At 57.8% G+C, this 20,562-nt stretch overlaps 1 protein-coding gene across 4 annotated transcripts; it reads right to left on the reverse strand.

Annotated features, from left to right (window-relative positions):
- Positions 1-1,730: 1,730 nt before the first annotated feature.
- On the reverse strand, positions 1,731-20,385 carry PPP3CC (protein phosphatase 3 catalytic subunit gamma). 4 transcript variants are annotated; one of them, XM_085510483.1, is made up of 15 exons: positions 20,155-20,385; positions 14,954-15,151; positions 14,517-14,641; positions 13,771-13,882; positions 12,935-13,080; positions 11,721-11,860; positions 9,905-9,982; positions 9,315-9,409; positions 7,323-7,448; positions 6,559-6,636; positions 5,900-5,926; positions 5,068-5,149; positions 4,801-4,898; positions 3,897-3,926; positions 1,731-1,918 (listed from the first exon to the last, which is right to left on the reverse strand). In XM_085510483.1, the coding sequence occupies exons 1-15, from the start codon at positions 20,204-20,206 to the stop codon at positions 1,743-1,745; spliced, it is 1,563 nt and encodes a 520-aa protein (XP_085366609.1). In that variant the 5' UTR covers positions 20,207-20,385; the 3' UTR covers positions 1,731-1,742. The 4 variants fall into 4 exon arrangements, with proteins under 4 accessions (XP_085366609.1, XP_085366611.1, XP_085366610.1 ...); XM_085510485.1 differs by lacking the exon at positions 3,897-3,926; XM_085510484.1 differs by lacking the exon at positions 5,900-5,926 and having other exon boundaries at positions 20,155-20,354.
- Positions 20,386-20,562: the final 177 nt, after the last annotated feature.

A 20,562-nucleotide genomic window follows, 5' to 3' on the forward strand; every position in this document is an offset into this window, starting at 1 on the left:
TCTCCTCAAACACCATTTCAGCCCCACATCCAAATTAACCCCAATTCCAGCCCGTTTTTTGCCATTAAAACTCATTGGGGTGGTTGGTTCATCCCTTGTAACAGAGCTATAAAACCAAATAAAAGCAACAACCCCAACGCGACCCAATGGGACACAAAGGGGGTCCGAGTTATGGGGGGGGGCTCTGCATTGAGACCCACACACACACATGGGGGGCAGCCCCACAAGCTCCCCTTGGTGGGGGGGGGGATATGGGGGGAGGATATGGGGATGGGGGGAGGGGGTTGGGGGATATGGGGATGGGGGGAAGTTGGGGTGAGGGGATATGGGGCTGAAGGGGGGGTTTGGGGGGTAATATGGGACTGAAAGGGGGGGATATGGGGCTGATGGGGGGGTTTGGGGGGGGATATGGGGCTGAAGGGGGGGATATGGGGCTGCAATGGGGGAGGACCCCCCCCCAGTAAAAAGAATGGGGGGGTGGGGGGGTAGGAAGGGATCCCAATGGATGCAGCCGGAGCGGGGAAAGGGGGGATGTGGGGCAAGGGGGGGGGGATTCAAAAGGACCCCATAAAATGAGGGACCCCAAAGAGATGGAGATGGGATGGGGGGGGTCCAAAATGAAGGACCCCATGAAGGATAATATGTGGGGTGGGGGCTCCCCAAAGGGAAGGACCCCAAAGAGATGGACATGGGATGGGGGGATCCGAAGGAAGGACCCCAATGGGATGGAGATGGGGTGGGGGCTCCAATGAAGGACCCCAATGGGATGGACATGGGATGGGGGGCTCCAAAGGGAAGGACCCCATAGAGCTGGATATGGGGTGGGGGCTCCAATGAAGGACCCCAATGGACGCAGTGGGTCGGGGGTGGGAGCGCTCCCTGCTCCTGTTTGGGATCCCAGGGCTGCGCTCAGCGGGGATGGACGATGGGTGATGGCACAGGGGGCAGCGGGGTGACACCGAACCGGGCCGATACCGAATCGGGCTGACACCGAACCGGGCCGATATGGAGCCGGGCTGACACCGAACCGGGCCGATATGGAGCCGGGCCGACACCGAGCTGGGTCCACATGGAGCCGGGCCGACAATGAACCGGGCCGACACGGAGCAGGGCCGATATGGAGCCGGACCGACACGGAACCGGGCTGACACCGAACTGGGTCGACACGGAGCCGAGCTGACATGGAACCGGGCCGGGCTGACATGGAGCTGGGCCGATATGGAACCGGGCTCACACCGAGCTGGGCCGACACTGAACCGGGCCGGGCTGACACCGAGCCGGTCCAGTATGGAGCCAGGCCAACACCGGAGCCGGGCTGACACGGAACCGGGCTGGACTGACACGGAGCCAGGCCGACATGGAGCCGGACTGACATGGAACCGGGCCAATATGGAGCCGGGCCGACACCGAACCAGGCCACAGAGCTGCACTGCCTGGGGAGGGGGAGGTAAAGCCACCAGGGGCTGCTTCCTCAACCAATAAAAAGGGGGGGGGGTCGTTTATCTCTATGTATCTCTATCTATATATATATATGTGCAGCTGTGTATATACATATATATATATAGGAACCACCCAGCCCAAGAGCCAACACACAACGGGCACCTCATGCGGCCAAAAGCTGCTCCCCCCCCCCCCCCCCAACCCAAAGACCCCAGACCCAAATCCCACCCCATAACCCCCCCATACCCCCCCCCCATTCCCCCCTATATCCAATAAATAAATAACGCGGGTGGGGGTCGCCGTCAGGGCCCCTTCCTGCCGCTGTTCTTGTCTCCGGCGCCGGGGGGGGGATGATGTGGGTGGGGGGTCCCGTCGTGCAGCGAGTCCCGGCGCGGCGGCATCCGCTCGTTGATGCGATCCAGGCCCCGAGCCTCCTCGAAACTGCGGATCTTGTGCTGGGGGGAGAAGCCACGGATGGCTGCGGGGGGGGAAAGGAGAGAGGTCAGTGGGGATTGAATGGGGGGGGGGTAAAGGGGACATTAATGGGGTGGGGGGAGAAGCCCCGGATGGCTGCGGGGGGGGAAAGGAGAGAGGTCAATGGGGGATTGAATGGGGGGGGGGGGTAAAGGGGACATTGAATGGGGAGGGGGGTAAAGGAGCCACTGAATGAATGGGGGTAAAGGAGCCATTGAATGAATGGGGGGGGGTAAAGGGGACATTAATGGGGTGGGGGTTAAAGGGGACATTGAATGAATGGGGGTAAAGGGGACAATTGGATGAATGGGGGTAAAGGGGACATTAAATGGTTGGGGGTAAAGGGGACATTGAATGAATGGGGTGGGGGGAGAAGCCCTGGATGGCTCCGGGGGGGGGGGGGGGAAGGAGAGAGGTCAATGGGGGGTTGAATGGGGAGGGGGTAAAGGGGACATTAATGGGGTGGGGGTAAAGGGGACATTGAATGAATTGGGGGGGGGGGGTAAAGGGGACATTAATAGGGTGGGGGTAAAGGAGACATTGAATGGGGGGGGGGGGGGTAAAGGAGCACACGGTGAGCAGATGGATGCGGGGCACCAACAATCAGAACAGGATGCCTGGAGGACCCATAGGGTGCTATAGGGACCCATAGGGTGCTATAGGAACCCATAGGGTGCTATAGGGATCCATGGGGTGTTGTAAGGATCCATAGGGTGCTATAGGGACCCACAGGGTGCTATAGGGATCCATAGGGCATCACAGGGATCCATGGGGGGCTATAAGGATCCGTAGGGTGCTATAGGGACCCACAGGGTGCTATAGGGATCCATGGGGTGCTACAGGGACCCATAGGGTGCTATAAGGATCTATGGGGTGCCTTAAGGACCCCCATGCTCCCTATGGCTGCACCAGCCCCACACTGCTCCCCATTCCTGCACCAGCCCCATGGCTGCACCAGCCCCACATCCCAGCAGCTTTTTGGTGCCCACAAAACCCCACAGCAACAAAGCTCAGAGCTGCAGCATCAAGAGCAACAGCAGCAAAACCAGCCCCCAAACACGCTGCACTGCTGGCACCAGCAGGAGCTGCAGCAAACCAACATGGAGCAAAGGGTTCCCCAGTGCATGAATGGGGGGAAGGAGGAAAACAAAGAGGGGCTGTGTGCAATATTTCTGCATGGATGGGGCTGGTTTGCAAAGCAGCTTGCAGCAGCATGCATGGAAGGGCTGCAGTGTGCAGGGAGCTGCTGTCCTGCATCAGGATGGTGTTTGCAAGGGGGGAAATGGAGCAATGCACAGCCTGCAGGGAGCTGCAATGCTCAGGGCAATGCACCAACTGCTCTGCATTGCAGCCCTGGTGCTGCATGGATGGGCTCTGCAGTGCATTTGGGGCTGCATGGATGGGCAATGCAATGGGGCTGCATGGATGGGCTCTGCATTGCATTTGGGGCTGCATGGATGGCTCTGCATTCTAGCCTTGGTGCTGCATGGATGGGCTCTGAGCAGATTGGGGCTGCATGGATGGGCCCTGCATTGCAGCCTTGGAGATGCATGGATGGGCAATGCAGTGGATTGGGGCTGCATAATGGATTTGGGGCTGCATGGACGGCTCTGCATTGCAGCCCTGGGGCTGCATGGATGGGCTGTGCAGTGGATTGGTGCTGCATGGATGTCTCTGCAGTGCATTTGGGGCTGCATAATGCATTTGGTGCTGCATGGATGGGCTCTGAGTGGATTTGGGGCTGCATAATGGATATGGTGCTGCATGGATGGCTCTGCAGTGCATTGGGACTGCATGGATGGTTCTGGAGTGGAATCAGGGATGCATAGATGGGCTGTGCAGTGCATTTGGGGCTGCATGCATTGAGCTGCAATGCATAGAGTGCATTGGGTTGGACACCTCCTGGTGATGGCAGAGCAGAGGGAAGCATTTAGGATGCACACACACACACACACACACACATTTGGGTCTCGGGGCCGTACCTTCCCGTGCCTCTACAGCTTCTACTGTGGCTGCAATACAGAAGAATTGCGGCATGCAGAAACGGAGACAGAAAAACAACAAGAGCAGCAGTGAGTGATTCAATGTCAGCGCTGAGCCCAAAGGAGGGGACAGAGACCCCAAAGGGGCAGCAGGGAGCAGAGAACTGAATCCTGACCCCAAAGAATGGGGATGGAGCTTCCCATGCACTCAGCTCCACCTATGGGAGCACAGTGGGACAAAGCTGAGCCCTCCCTGAGCCCATTCCCAGCCCTAAACGAGGCACTTATTGCATTGGATGCAGTGCAGAGGAGCAGTGCAGGGTGCAGCATCGTGGCTCTGCATATGGGGGCTCAGTTGGGGTCTGGGGGCTCAGTGGGGTCTGGGGGCTCAGGGGGGATTTAGGGGCTTAGTTGGGGTCAGGGGCTCAGTTGGGGTCTGGGGGCTCAGTTGGGGTCTGGGGGCTCAAGGGGGGGAGGGAGCAGTGTCTGCAAAGGGAGCACCCCATGGCTGCAGCACGGAGCTGGGCTGCACTCACAGTGCAGGGGGGAGATGGGCACAGAGATGCAATGAGTACATGGCCCTGCCTGCAGCTCCCACACAGCCCCCCTGCATCCCCCCATCACTGCAACCCCACCCCAGCACTGCAAATTTCCCCCCAGCACCGCAAATCCCCTGCAAACCCCAGGGCTGAGCCCCCAGACCCCAACTGAGCTCCCAGACCCCAACTGAGCCCCTGCAGCTCCCACACAGCCCCCCCTGCACCCCTCCCAGCACTGCAAATCCCCCCCAGCACTGCAAATCCCCCCCAAGCCCCCAGGGCTGAGCCCCCCTGACCCCCAGCGCCCCACTGCAGCTCTATGGGGCAGAGCCAGAGCTGCCATAGGGGCACAGCCCCATACTCACCCGTCTGCAGGGTCTGCCTCCCCCCAGAGAGCACCCCCAGGGGCAGGGTCCCGGTGGGGGTCAGCCCCTTCAACGTCAGCACGCTCTCACTCTCCTCTCTGCAAAGGGAAGAGGAGCAGCATCAGCAGGGGATGCACGTGGGGCATCAATGGGGATGGATGGAGCATGGGGCTGATGGGGGGGCTCCCAGTACAACCTGCCCCCCCCAAAACTCATCCCAAGGCTGATGGGGGGGCTCCCAGCAATTGAAAGCAATGAGGAGCTCACCGAAGGACAGAGAAGACACGCGCCATCTTCCCTATGGCCCGGATCTTGTTCCTGATGATCTCCTTGCGGACGGTCGTCCCACCTGATGGGGAGAAGCACAACAGCCACAGCATGTCACACTGCCCCATAGGGCACAGCATGTCACACTGCCCCATAGGGCACAGCATGTCACACCTGCCCCATAGGGCACAGCATGTCACACTGCCCCATAGGGCACAGCACTGAGCTCCCATCCACCTCCAGCAGGACCCATGGATCACAATCCGGATTGAGGATGGCACCAAAGGGGGGCACCAAGGGGATGGGGGCACATAGAACAGAGCTGGGGGAGGGGTTGGGGGGGCAGCTGGGGAGGGGTTGGGGGGCAGCTGTGCAGGGAGCAGCTGGTGGTGCTGGTGTGAAGCTGGATGGCAGCACAATATGGGACACAGGCAACACAGCCACAGCAAGGCACACACAGGGGAGGGGGCTGCATGACTGCATTGCTGCACAGACCCCATAAATGAAAGGGAAGCATGGAGGGGGAGCTGCAAACAAACAGCAACCAGAGTCAGAGCGGGGAACAAATCCATCTCCTCTCAGCTGAGATTCTCCACGGGGCCCAAATGATGCACCAGGACAATGCGACCCGCAGCTCGGCCATGCATCGATGGCTCAGCCATGCACTGCAGGTACAACCAGAACCGCAGCCCTTGGGTTCCGTGGGGGGGTTAAGAACCGGGTTAGAACCAACTGGGTTAGAACTGAAAGGGGGAATTGCACGAGCGCAGTGGGCTCGTCATGTCCATTTAGTGGCACAGGCAGCGGGTTAAAGCGAGTTGGAGCTGGGTACCTTTGTGACAGCTGGAAATGTAGTGATCTTCAGCGAGAGGAGACAGCGAGAAACGGGGAGATGGAGACAGAGATAGAAGAGACAACTTTAATCCTCGGGGCCAAGGGAGGGAGGGGGAGCAGAGAGCAAAACACGCAGCAAAGCAAAAATGCGACGGGAGCAGCAGGGGGAGCAATGCATGGAGATGATGCACCCCAGCTGCAGCCAGAGCTGCAATGGATGGGGGGGTGGGAGCAGCGGGGTGGGCAATGCATGGAGCTGATCCACCCCAGCTGCAGCCAGAGCTGCAGAGGAGCTGCAATGGATGAGGGGGATGGGAGCAGCAGGGGGAGCAATGCATGGAGCTGATCCATCCCAGCTGCACCCACAGAGGAGCTGCAATGGATGGAGGGGTGGGGGGGCTGCTGTGCAGGGCTGTGAATTGGGGGGGGGGGGTTAAAGGAGATGGGGGTGAGGGCAGGGAGGAGCAGGAGGGGACCCCATGATGTGGAGCTGATGGGGACTCGGCTCCATAGGGATTCATTGCAACGTGGGGGAGGGATAATAACACTAATAATGATATTAGTAATAAAAACAAAGGCGTCCTACCCACGGCTGCACACAGCGGGGTGGGATGGCTGCGCAGCGCTGCACCCACAGCCCCCAGCTGCAGCTCTCACCTTCCAGCGTCTCGTCGCCGTCCGAGATCAGCTCGTCGTCGGAGCAGATGTTGAGGATGTTCACCAGCATCTCGGTGACTGCAACGAGCACAAACGGGGTCAGGGGGATGCAGTGGGGATGAGGGGGGGGGGTCAGGTGGGATGGGCTGCATGGGGCGGCAGCAACACACGGCGGTGACTGCAGAATTGAGTGGTGCAGGGGGAACGGCTGGGAAAGCTGCGTGCAGTTATTGATGTGAGATGCGCCATCCAACACTGCATGCAGCTGCAACACCCCACACTGCATGCAACTCCAACACTGCAGAGCTGCAGCATCCCACACTGCATGCAGCTCCAGCACCATAGAGCTGCATCACCCCACACTGCATGCAGCCAACAGAGCAGAGCTGCACCACCCCACACTGTGTGGAGCTGCAGCAACTCAGAGCCGCATCACTCCACACTGCATGTAGCTGCAACACACCACACTGCATGCAGCCCCAACGCTGCAGAGCTGCACCACCCCACACTGCATGCAGCCAACACAGCAGAGCTTCATCACCCCACACTGCATGCAGCTGCAACACCCCACACTGCATGCAGCTGCAACACACCACACTGCATGCAGCCCCAGCACCGCAGAGCTGCAGCACTCCACACTGCATGCAGCCCCAACACTGCAGAGCTGCAGCACCCCACACTGCATGCAGCACCCCACACTGCATGCAGCCCCAGCACCGCAGCCCTTCCCACGTCCCCCCATGCCCTGCTCTGGCTCCTCTTACCCTTCTCCCCCACGAAAGGCAGCGACCACGTGAAGACGTCCATGAAGTTGGGCAGCCAATAGGGGTGTGGGGAGCAGTTGAACTGCCTGATGTTCATCACGTTGTTCTCGTACTTGAGGACAGCAGCTGGGACAGAGCAAGGACACAGAGAGAGCTCAGGGGCTGCACCACGCTAAGGACACAGCATGCACTCAGTGCTGCACCATGCTAAGGACACAGCATGCACTCAGAGCTGCACCATGCTAAGGACACAGCATGCACTCAGAGCTGCACCATGCTAAGGACACAGCATGCACTCAGGGCTGCACCATGCTAAGGACACAGCATGCACTCAGTGCTGCACCATGCTAAGGACACAGCATGCACTCAGTGCTGCACCATGCTAAGGACACAGCATGCACTCAGGGCTGCACCATGCTAAGGACACAGCATGCACTCAGTGCTGCACCACGCTAAGGACACAGCATGCACTCAGGGCTGCACCATGCTAAAGACACAGCATGAACTCAGTGCTGCACCATGCTAAGGACACAGCATGCACTCAGGGGCTGCATCATGCTAAGGACACAGCATGCACTCAGTGCTGCACCATGCTAAGGACACAGCATGCACTCAGTGCTGCACCACGCTAAGGACACAGCATGCACTCAGGGCTGCACCATGCTAAGGACACAGCATGCACTAAGTGCTGCACCATGCTAAGGACACAGCATGCACTAAGTGCTGCACCATGCTAAGGACACAGCATGCACTCAGGGCTGCACCATGCTAAGGACACAGCATGCACTCAGGGCTGCACCATGCTAAGGACACAGCATGCACTCAGTGCTGCACCACGCTAAGGACACAGCATGCACTCAGTGCTGCACCATGCTAAGGACACAGCATGCACTCAGGGCTGCATCCATGCTAAGGACACAGCATGCACTCAGTGCTGCACCATGCTAAGGACACAGCATGCACTCAGTGCTGCACCATGCTAAGGACACAGCATGCACTCAGAGCTGCACCATGCTAAGGACACAGCATGCACTCAGGGGCTGCACCATGCTAAGGACACAGCATGCACTAAGTGCTGCACCATGCTAAGGACACAGCATGCACTCAGGGCTGCACCATGCTAAGGACACAGCATGCACTCAGGGCTGCACCATGCTAAGGACACAGCATGCACTCAGGGGCTGCACCATGCTAAGGACACAGCATGCACTAAGTGCTGCACCATGCTAAGGACACAGCATGCACTCAGTGCTGCATCCATGCTAAGGACACAGCATGCACTCAGTGCTGCACCACGCTAAGGACACAGCATGCACTCAGGGCTGCACCACGCTAAGGACACAGCATGCACTCAGTGCTGCACCATGCTAAGGACACAGCATGCACTCAGTGCTGCACCATGCTAAGGACACAGCATGCACTCAGTGCTGCACCATGCTAAGGACACAGCATGCACTCAGGGCTGCACCATGCTAAGGACACAGCATGCACTCAGGGCTGCATCCATGCTAAAGACACAGCATGCACTCAGGGCTGCACCATGCTAAGGACACAGCATGCACTCAGGGCTGCATCCATGCTAAGGACACAGCATGCACTCAGAGCTGCACCATGCTAAGGACACAGCATGCACTCAGGGCTGCATCCATGCTAAAGACACAGCATGCACTCAGGGCTGCACCATGCTAAGGACACATAACACAAGAGCACAGAGCTGCAGTGAGGTGCAACGCTGCGATTCCCTGCAGTGCAATGGTGCAGAGGGGCTGCAGCCCAACCAAGCACCAGCCTCCCCTTCATTCTATTGCTGCACTGGGGCTGTGGGTGCCACTCTGCACCCAGAGCATCATCTCCAGCATCCACCCAGCTGGGTGCTGCACCGCCAGCTCTGCACACGCAGCTCCTCAATGCATGCACATGCAGCCAAGGAGGGACCCCCAGCAGCGCCCACAGACCCCCCCAGCCTTACCCTTGTTATAGACCCAGGCTTACCCTTGTTGTTATAGACGTCCAGGTAATTGGGGGCAGAGAAGATGGTGATTAAGGAGGGAAAGCCCGTAGTCTGGCTCTTCCTGTACATTCGGTACCTGGGGGAGAGGGGAGGGATGAGCACCCAAATGTAAACTCTAATGTACACCCATATATACACCAAATGTACACCCCAATGTAAACCCCAATGTAAACCCCAATGTACACCCAAACATACACCCCAATGTACACCCCAATGTACATCCATATATAAACCTAAATGTAAACCCAAATGTAAACCCATATATAAACCTAAATGTAAACCCAAATGTAAACCCATATATACACCCAAATGTACAGCTCAATGTAGACCCAAATGTACACCCTAACATAAACACAAATGTAAACCCAATGTACACCCAAATGTACACCTCAATGTAAACCCATATATAAACCCAAGTGTACACCTCGATGTAAACCAAATGTAAACCCAATGTACACGTCAATGTAAACCCAATGTAAACCCAATGTACACGTCAATGTAAACCCAATGTAAACCCAATGTACACATCAATGTAAACCCAATGTAAACCCAAACCTACAGCCATACATACCCCGCGTCTTGTGCTTCGTGAGCTCGTATTACTGAGAGCAAGCTGTTGTTCTGCAAAAAATCACAAACTGCAGGATAACTGCAAAACAAAACCACACCTGGGTTAGCACGGAGCACTGCACAGCACGTCGGAATGCAGCACGGCACGTTGCAGCACTGCATGTGTGCAACACTGCATGTGTGCAGCACAGCACTGCATGTGTGCAACACTGCATGTGTGCAGCACAGCACTGCATGTATGCAGCCTGGCTGCCCAAACTCACCTATAGAAATAGGAGCAGCCCCATTAACCCCATCCCAAACTCACCTATAGAAATAGGAGCAGCCCCATTAACCCCATCCCATACTCACCTATAGAAATAGGAGCAGCCCCATTAACCCCATCCTATACTCACCTATGGAAATAGGAGCAGCCCCATTAACCCCATCCTATACTCACCTATGGAAATAGGAGCAGCCCCATTAACCCCACACTCACCTATAGAAATAGGAGCAGCCCCATTAACCCCATCCCATACTCACCTATAGAAATAGGAGCAGCCCCATTAACCCCACACTCACCTATAGAAATAGGAGCAGCCCCATTAACCCCACACTCACCTATAGAAATAGGAGCAGCCCCATTAACCCCATCCTATACTCATCTATAGAAATAGGAGCAGCCCCATTAACCCCATCCCATACTCACCTATAGAAATAGGAGCAGCCCCATTAACCCCATCCCAAACTCACCTATAGAAATAGGAGCAGCCCCATTAACCCCATCCCAAACTCACCTATAGAAATAGGAGCAGCCCCATTAACCCCATCCCAAACTCACCTATAGAAATAGGAGCAGCCCCATAAACCCCATCCCAAACACACCTATAGAAATAGGAGCAGCCCCATTAACCCCATCCCATACTCACCTATAGAAATAGGAGCAGCCCCATTAACCCCATCCCACACTCACCTATAGAAATAGGAGCAGCCCCATTAACCCCATCCCATACTCACCTATAGAAATAGGAGCAGCCCCATTAACCCCACACTCACCTATAGAAATAGGAGCAGCCCCATTAACCCCACACTCACCTATAGAAATAGGAGCAGCCCCATTAACCCCATCCTATACTCATCTATAGAAATAGGAGCAGCCCCATTAACCCCATCCCATACTCACCTATAGAAATAGGAGCAGCCCCATTAACCCCATCCCAAACTCACCTATAGAAATAGGAGCAGCCCCATTAACCCCATCCCAAACTCACCTATAGAAATAGGAGCAGCCCCATTAACCCCATCCCAAACTCACCTATAGAAATAGGAGCAGCCCCATAAACCCCATCCCAAACACACCTATAGAAATAGGAGCAGCCCCATTAACCCCATCCCATACTCACCTATAGAAATAGGAGCAGCCCCATTAACCCCATCCCATACTCACCTATAGAAATAGGAGCAGCCCCATTAACCCCACACTCACCTATAGAAATAGGAGCAGCCCCATTAACCCCATCCCATACTCACCTATAGAAATAGGAGCAGCCCCATTAACCCCATCCCATACTCACCTATAGAAATAAGAGCAGCCCCATTAACCCCATCCTATACTCATCTATAGAAATAGGAGCAGCCCCATTAACCCCATCCTATACTCACCTATAGAAATAAGAGCAGCCCCATTAACCCCATCCTATACTCATCTATAGAAATAGGAGCAGCCCCATTAACCCCATCCCAAACTCACCTATAGAAATAGGAGCAGCCCCATTAACCCCATCCCAAACTCACCTATAGAAATAGGAGCAGCCCCATTAACCCCATCCCATACTCACCTATAGAAATAGGAGCAGCCCCTCACGGTGTTGTGTGCAAAGTGCTCCACCGACTTCTCGCTGCCATAATCCTCAGACGGGTCGGACCACAGCAGGTCACACATGGGCCCGAACGCGGGCGGCTCCTTGAACCTGTCTAACTGAAGGAGCACAGCACCTCAGGGCAGCGCCAGCCCAACAGCACCACCACCCGCTGCATTGCTGCTGCCATCGGGATCGGCTGCAGCCTGCACACAAAGCACGGCTGGCTGCGGGGATGGATGCGGGGATGGATGCAAGGATGGCTGCAGGGATGGAAGCGGGGATGGCTGCGGGGACAGCTGTGGGGACGGCTGCAGGCTGAACCCAAAGCAGGGATGGCTGCGGGGCTGGCTGCGGGGATGGCTGCGGGGATGGATGTGGGGATGGATGCGGGGATGGCTGCGGGGATGGCTGCGGGGATGGCTGCGGGGATGGATGCGGGGATGGATGCGGGGATGGATGTGGGGATGGATGCGGGGATGGCTGCGGGGATGGATGCGGGGATGGATGTGGGGATGGATGCGGGGATGGATGTGGGGATGGATGCGGGGATGGATGCGGGGATGGATGTGGGGATGGATGCGGGGATGGATGTGGAGATGGATGCGGGGATGGATGTGGGGATGGATGCGGGGATGGATGTGGGGATGGATGCGGGGATGGCTGCGGGGATGGCTGCGGGGATGGATGCGGGGATGGATGCGGGGATGGATGTGGGGATGGATGCGGGGATGGATGTGGGGATGGATGCGGGGATGGATGTGGAGATGGATGCGGGGATGGATGTGGGGATGGATGTGGGGATGGATGCGGGGATGGATGCGGGGATGGATGCGGGGATGGATGCGGGGATGGATGTGGGGATGGATGTGGGGATGGATGCGGGGATGGATGTGGAGATGGATGCGGGGATGGATGCGGGGATGGATGCGGGGATGGATGTGGGGATGGATGTGGAGATGGATGCGGGGATGGATGCGGGGATGGATGTGGGGATGGATGTGGAGATGGATGCGGGGATGGATGTGGGGATGGATGTGGGGATGGATGTGGGGATGGATGTGGAGATGGATGCGGGGATGGATGCGGGGATGGATGTGGGGATGGATGTGGGGATGGATGTGGGGATGGATGCGGGGATGGATGCGGGGATGGATGTGGGGATGGATGCGGGGCTGCAGCCCACGACTTACTTTCCTAATGTCGTCTAGGCAGGTGATTTCTGGAGACAGCCCCCCGTGGACGCACAGGAACTGCTGGTTGAGGAGGGCAGCGAGAGGAAGACAGTCGAAGGTGTCCATGCAGGCGTCGTACACCCGCTCCGAGTACTTGATTCGACCTGGGGGGCACAGGGTCAGCCTGCCCCCATAACCCCACCATAACCCCAACATCAACAACCCCAACATCAACCCGATCCTAACCCCATCTTCACCTCAAACCCAACCCCAATGTCAAACCCACCCTAACCCCAACGTCAACAATAAACCCAATATCAACCGCACCTTAACCCCAACCTCACCTCAAACCCAACCTCAATCCCAACATCAACCCACCTTAACCCCAACATCAACCCCAACGTCAACCTCCAACCCCAACCTCACCTCAAATCCAACCCTAACGTCAACCCATAACTGCAGCATCAACCCCCAACCCCAAAGCCCAACCTCACCTCAAACCGAACCCCAAAATCAACCCCACCTTAACCCCAACATCAACCCCTAACCCCAACATCAACCCCTAACCCCAATGTCAACCCCTAACCCCAATGTCAACCCCTAACCCCAACGTCAACCCCTAACCCCAATGTCAACCCCTAACCCCAATATCAACCCATAACCCCAATGTCAACCCATAACCCCAATGTCAAAGCCCAACCTCAACCCCAACCCCCAAATCAACCCCACTTTAACCCCACCACCAACCTCAACCCCAACCCCCCATCAACCCTCTCCCTCAACCCAACTCCAGCCCCAACCCACCCCCAGCCCCATCCCCACCCCACAGACCCCCAGCCCACGCTGCGACTCACACTCCTGCTTGAAGGTGAAGTACTCTGTCAGGTGCCTGCACTCGTGGTTCCCTCGCAGCAGGAACAGCGTTTTGGGATGGTTTATCTTCAAGCTCCATAAATACAGCACACACTGCAGGGAAGGGGAGCAAGGGGTGAGGGGACGTCACTGGAGATGAGCCCTGACTGCAGCCCAGCCCCACATGCAGCTGCAGATCTCGGGGCTGCAGCCCCACGGAGCAACTCCTGCCCTAAAGAGCAGCACAAACAGGGTCAGACGCTGCAGCAGGTGGGTTACAGGGCCAGATGCAGCACGAGGGGGGTCAGTGTAAAATGCAGCCTAAGGGGGGTCTGCATGGAATGCAGCCTAAGGGAGGTCAGTGTAAAATGCAACCTAAAGGAGGTCTGCAAGGGATGCAACCTAAGGGAGGTCAGTGCAAAATGCAGCTTAAGGGGGTTGCACTAAATGCAGCCCAAGGGAGGTCAGTGTAAAATGCAACCTAAGGGGGGTCTGCATGGAATGCAACCTAAGGGAGATCAGTGAAAAATGCAGCCTAAGGGGGTTGCATTTAATGCAACCTAAGGGAGATCAGTGCAAAATACGACTTAAGGGGGTTGCATTAAATGCAACCTAAGGGAGGTCAGTGCAAAATGCAGCTTAATGGGGTTGCATTAAATGCAGCCTAAGGGAGGTCAGTGCAACATGCAGCCAGAGGGACACAACGCCTGCCACGTGTTGCAGCTCCGGGCTCATCCTCATTGCTCACCTCTATACTGAAGTAGCCCCTGTCCACGTAGTCCCCCAGGAAGAGGTAGCGGGTGTTGTTGGGTGATCCTCCCACCTCAAACAGCTTCATCAGGTCAAAGAACTGCCCGTGGATGTCACCGCACACTGGGGATGAGCACAAAGAGGGATGGAGTCAATGGGAGCGGCCGCGGCAATGCAGGGATGCGCCTTGAGCCCACCCAGCCCTGCAGGGATGGATGCATCCACTGCAGCTCCCCAGCATACAGGGTCCTGCAGCAATGCACCTTGAGCCCACCCAGCCCTGCAGGGATGAATGCATCCACAGCAGCTCCCCAGCATACAGGGTCCTGCAGCAATGCAGGGATGCACCCCCAGCCCACCCAGCCCTGCAGGGATGGACGCATCCACTGCAGCTCAAGGGAACCCCCAGCACAGAGTGCCCTGCAGGGCTCTGACCTGTGATGGGAGCCTCCACCTCGATCATGGTCTTCTCGTGCCGCAGGATGGCTGCACCATCATTGATGATCTTCAGGGCCGCATCCTCCTCCAGCCGACCCTCCTTCACCAGGTGGCTCTTGAGCACGTCCAGCCGTGGTTTGCCATCCTCAAACACCTCCTTCAGCGACAGCCGCTGCGTGGGGGGGAACGGCACGGCTGGGGGGGGAGATGTGGGTCAGCGGTGCTGCCCAGCAATGCATTCAGAGCACTGCAGTGCATTGCATGCAGGGCTGGGACATGGAGCAGGATGGAAGTGCAGGGTGTGTTAGATGGGAGCATCACCTGCTGTGCACATCGATGGTGGGAGGAGGAGGAGCAGCCCTGCAGCACCAGTGCAAGGCAATGGGCTGATTGCATCCACACAGCCCAGGGACCCCCAGCCCATCCATGGCCATGGGGGGGCCATGGAAGCAGCACACCAAAGCCATTACAGCCCAATGAGGACACCTCACAGCCCACCCCCTCTGAGCAGCTCTCCGCCTGCAGATCCCAACCCAAGAGCTGCAACTAGGATCCGTGCAGCAGCAGAGCAGGGGAGGAATGGGGGGGGGATGGTGCTCAGGGGCTGCAGCACACAGTGCTGGGGGCAGCACCAAAGGAAGCCAAAGAGCAGCCATGGGGCAGAGCAGGGAACCCCATGGCTTCATAGGGACTGCATCCAGCCCCACTGCACACCCAGCCCCAATGCCCACCCAGACCTGCTGCCCACCCAGCCCCGCTGCCCACCCAACCCTAATACCCACCCAACCCCAATGCCCACCTATCCCTGCTGCCCACCCAGCCCCAATGCCCACCCAACCCTAATACCCACCCAACCCCAGTGCCCAGCTATCCCTGCTGCACACCCAGCCCCAATGCCCACCCAGACCTGCTGCCCACCCAGCCCCGCTGCCCACCCAACCCTAATACCCACCCAACCCCAATGCCCACCCAGCCCCAGTGTCCACCCAGCCCCAATGCCCACCCAACCCTAATACCTACCCAACCCCAATGCCCACTCAACCCTAATACCCACCCAACCCCAATGCCCACACAGACCTGCTGCCCACCCAGCCCAACCCCCCCCAGGGCTGAGGGCTTAAGTCCTTAGTGCTGTCCATGTGAGTAATCCCGTTAGGCAGCAGAACTCGTGCTAAGGGCTTTAGGCTGCAGGGCACAAGGAGCTGACACCGATGCCTGCTGTGCATTGTGCTCTTCTGCAAGGTGCCCAGCTCCTCCTCGGGGCAATGCAGGCAGCAATGCAGCAGAGCAATGCAACAGGGCACCAATGCAGCCCCTGCACGGGTTGTGTTTGCAGCTCCAGGAGCACAGAGGCAGCTGCAATGTGCCCAATGGCAGCCAGGCTGCAAGGCACTCAGCTCACACACACCCCATCCAGCCCCCATTGCACCCACAAAGCCAACGCAACCTGCTGCTATGGGGTGGGTTTGGGATCAAAAAGGCCCTTTTTGGTGCCGTGGGGCAGTTTGGACCCTCAGGTGTGGCATGGATGGTTGCTTATGGATGCTTATGGGTGCCTATGGATGCTTATGGATGCCTATAGATGCCCACCACCAGCACCATAGCACCACTAATTGCACTCATTAACTGCACCCCCCTCGCTGCATGCAGAGCAGGTTGCAGGAGTGGCTGCAGCACACAAAGCACGAGCTGCAGCCCCTTAGAAAAGCCAGAGCTCCATTATACCTCTGCTAATTGCTTTGTTAATTGCTTTGCTAATTGCACTCTGCACAGCGGTGCCCCAAGTGCAGGCTGCATGCTGCATGCAGCTCCCTTAGCAGCACCCATGCATGCATGCAGCAATTGCGATCCCTATGGAATAGCTTTAGATTAACGGGCAGCTCTGCCCCCACCGGGACCCCGGGATTTACCTAAATAGCTTCTGCAGCTCGGGGCTATTTTAAGCCAGCACCCTGCCCTACTTCAGCCAGCAATGCAGAGCTGCATGGCACTGTGGTTCCGATAGAGCCCAATGGATCCGATAGAGCCCTGTGGTTCTGATAGAGCCCAATGGATCCGATAGAGCCCTGTGGTTCCAATAGAGACCAATGGATCCTATAGAGCCCTGTGGTTCTAATAGAGCCCTGTGGTTCTCATAGGGCCCCACGGTTCCGATAGAGCCCTGTGGTCCTGATAGAGCCCAATGATTCCAATAGATCCCCATGGTTCTGATAAAGCCCAATGGATCTGATAGAGCCCAGTGATTCCGATGGAGCCCCATGGTTCTGACAGGGCCATGTGGTTCCGATAGGGCCCCAGTAGAGCCCCATGGTTCTGATAGAGCCCTGTGGTTCCGATAGAGCCCCATGGTACTAATAGAGCCCTGTGGTTCTGATAGAGCCCCGTGGTTCCGATAGAGCCCAATGGTTCTGATAGAGCCCTGTAGTTCTGACAGATGGGGCTCTATCGGAACCACTGGGCTCTATCGGAACCCATCATCACATTGGAGCTGCTGCACCCTCTGAGCTCCCCCGGCCCCTCTCCCTGCATTTCCTGCACTGGGGGCTCCACACCTGGCTGCAGCCCTGCAGATGGGGCCTATAGGGCAGAGCAGACAGGGACAACCCCCCCCCAACCAGACCCTGCAGCCACCGCTCTGCTGATGGAGCCCATTGGCTTCCAGGCTGCAGGATGCATTGCTGCCTACATTAAGCCCTGCACGGCTGCAGTGCTCCCACTGCACAGGGGCTGCTGCACAGGTGCATTGCAGCCCTATGCAGGCGCATCACTGCCCCATGCTGCTGCATTGCAGCCCCATGCAGACCCAACTGAGCCCCACACAGCAAGAATCAGCTGCATGCAAAGCAATGCAGAGCCCTGTGTGCTCCCTCAGCAGGGATGATGCCCCATTGCACACCCCCTGCACTCCAATGCACCTCCTGCCTGCATTCAGAGCGCTGCTCTGATCCCCTGCAGCTCAGGGCTGCAATGCATGCACAGCCAGGTGTGCTGCCGTGCCCGGCTGCATGCACCAAGCAGCCCTGCAGCCCATTGCATGCAACCACTGCAGCACTACAGCCCCATGTCCACCTGCAGGAGGGGGCTCAGCACAGAGGGGCTGGGGGGCACAGTGCTGGGTGTATATAGGTCCCATAGGTGGATATAGGTCCCATAGGTGGATATAGGTCCCATAGGTGTGTGTAGGTTCTATAGGCTTGTGTAGGTCCCATAGGTGTGTGTATGTAGGTCCCATAGGTGTGTGTACGGATACAGGTCCCATAGGTGTATGTAGGTTCTATAGGTGTGTGTATACAGGTACCATATAGAAGTGTGGATGTAGGCTCCATAGCTGTGTGTATATAGGTTCTATAGGTGTATGTAAATCCCATACGTGTGTATATAGGTTCTATTGGTGTATGTAAATCCCATAGGTGTATATAGGTTCTATAGGTGTGTATATAGGTTAGCTGTGCTTAAAGCTCCTCCCCCCCCTCCCTGCAGGCTCTGAATGGAGCAGAGCTGCCTTTAATCTCCAGCCTTTAATTAATTACAACCCCAAAAGATGCTGGGGGTGCTCAGAGCTGAGACCCCCTAACCCTAACCCAACCCTAACCTTAACCCTAACCCTAACCCAACCCTAACCTCCCCCACCCTTAAGGCAGCAGCAGCCCACCCTAAGGGACCTCTAATGGGCCTCCATGCCACCCCACTGTGCTCTGCCTTCATTAGAGGCCACGTTTAATTAAAACACCACGTTTAATTAACACACCACGTTGTGAGCGACCACAGGACCCACAGGGAGATGAGATGGGGGGGGCAGCCCTGGGCCCACCTATGGGGCTGTGCCCACCTATAGGGCCCACCTATGGGGCTGTGCCCACCTATGGGGCTGTGCCCACCTATGGGGTCACAGCACATGAGGCTGCTCCCAGCTCAGAGACCTGTACCTTAATGAGTCCCACTCCTCGTTAACTGCTCCATCCCAACCAGGAGCTGCCCCCCCATACCAACACTGACCCCCCTCACACCAAGACCCCCCCCATACCAACACAGACCACCCCCCATAACACAGATCCCGCCCCATACCAGCATGGACCCCCCCCATACCAACAGAGCCCCCCTATACCAACACAGACCCCCCCATATCAGCACAGACCCCCCCACACCAACAATGAACCCCCCCCATACCAACAGGGAATCCCCACACACCGAGACCCCCCCCATTAAACACAGCGGACACCCCCCAACTCCAGGCCTATCCCCCCACACACAACAGCAGCCCCCAAACGAGTGTCTCCCCCTCCCCACATACAGACCCCACCCCAGATCTCCCCCTCCCCACCTCCACTATCCCCCCCCACCCCCGTTACCCCCCATACCAACACAGACCCCCTCATACCAACACAGACCCCCCCCCATAGCAACACAGACCGCCCCCCATAACAGAGACCCCCCCATATCAGCACAGACCCCCCAAACCAACAGACCCCCCTATACCGAGACCTCCCCCCATACCAACACAGACCCCTCCCCATACCAACAGAACCCCCCCCCCATAACAACAGGGAATCCCCCCAATCCAACACAACCCCCCCCCTTAACTGAGACCCCCCCATACTAACACAGACCCCTCCCCACATAACCCCCCCCAGATCTCCCCCTCCCTACCTCCTCTATCCCCCCCCACCCCCGTTGCCCCCCCATACCAACACAGACCCCCCCCCCATATCAACAGGGAATCCCCCCCATACCAACACAGACAACCCCCCACACCGAGACCCCCCCCCAAACCAACACAGACCCCCCCCATATCAACAGGGAATCCCTCCATACCAACACAGACCCCCCCCCATTCCAACAGGGAATCCCCCCATACCGAGACCCCCCCCATACCAACACAGACCCCCATTAAACATAGCGGACCCCCCCCAACTCCAGGCCTATTCCCCCCCCCCCCAACAGCGGCCCCCAAACGAGTGTCTCCCCCCCCCTCACATAAACCCCCACCCCACAGATCTCCCCCTCCCCACCTCCTCTATTCCCCCCCCACCCCCGTTGCCACCCATACCAACACAGACCCCCCCCCATAACACAGACCCCCCCCATAACACAGACCCCCCCCATACCAACACAGACCCCCCCCCATAACACAGACTCCCCCCCTCCCACGTTACCCCCCCACCACCAGGGGTCGCTCCCCCCCTCCCCCATCCCCTCACCCTTGACGATGCGCTCAGTGGTCGGCAGTTTGTGGTGCCCTCGGCCCGACATGGCGGCGTCTCTCCCCGCCGGCCTCCCCCCCTCCCCTCCCGGCCGGAAGGAGGGGGTCCCGGCTGCGGCCTACAGCGGCCTGCGCTCCGTCCGGTGCCTCCGCCGGCGCCTCCCCGCCCCCTCCCCACTATTCTCTCCTCCTCCTCCTGCGCATGCGCCGCCCCTCCGCCTCCCCGCCCCGTCGAGCCGCGCATGCGCGTCGCGTCACGTGTGCTGCTCCGCCCGCTCTCTTCCGGCCGCCATCTTGGATGGGTTGGGGTTGTTGCTAGGCGACGCGCGGCCTAGTGAGGAGAGAGGCCTGGTGGAGGCCTGGGACTAGGCCCGGCCTGGAACACAGCGCCTTCCCCAATGGGAGG

The sequence above is a fragment of the Coturnix japonica genome, chromosome 10 (genome assembly GCF_054131305.1).
Source record: "Coturnix japonica strain WE chromosome 10, WE-NBRP24, whole genome shotgun sequence".
In the NCBI taxonomy this organism is placed as follows: Eukaryota; Metazoa; Chordata; class Aves; order Galliformes; family Phasianidae; genus Coturnix; species Coturnix japonica.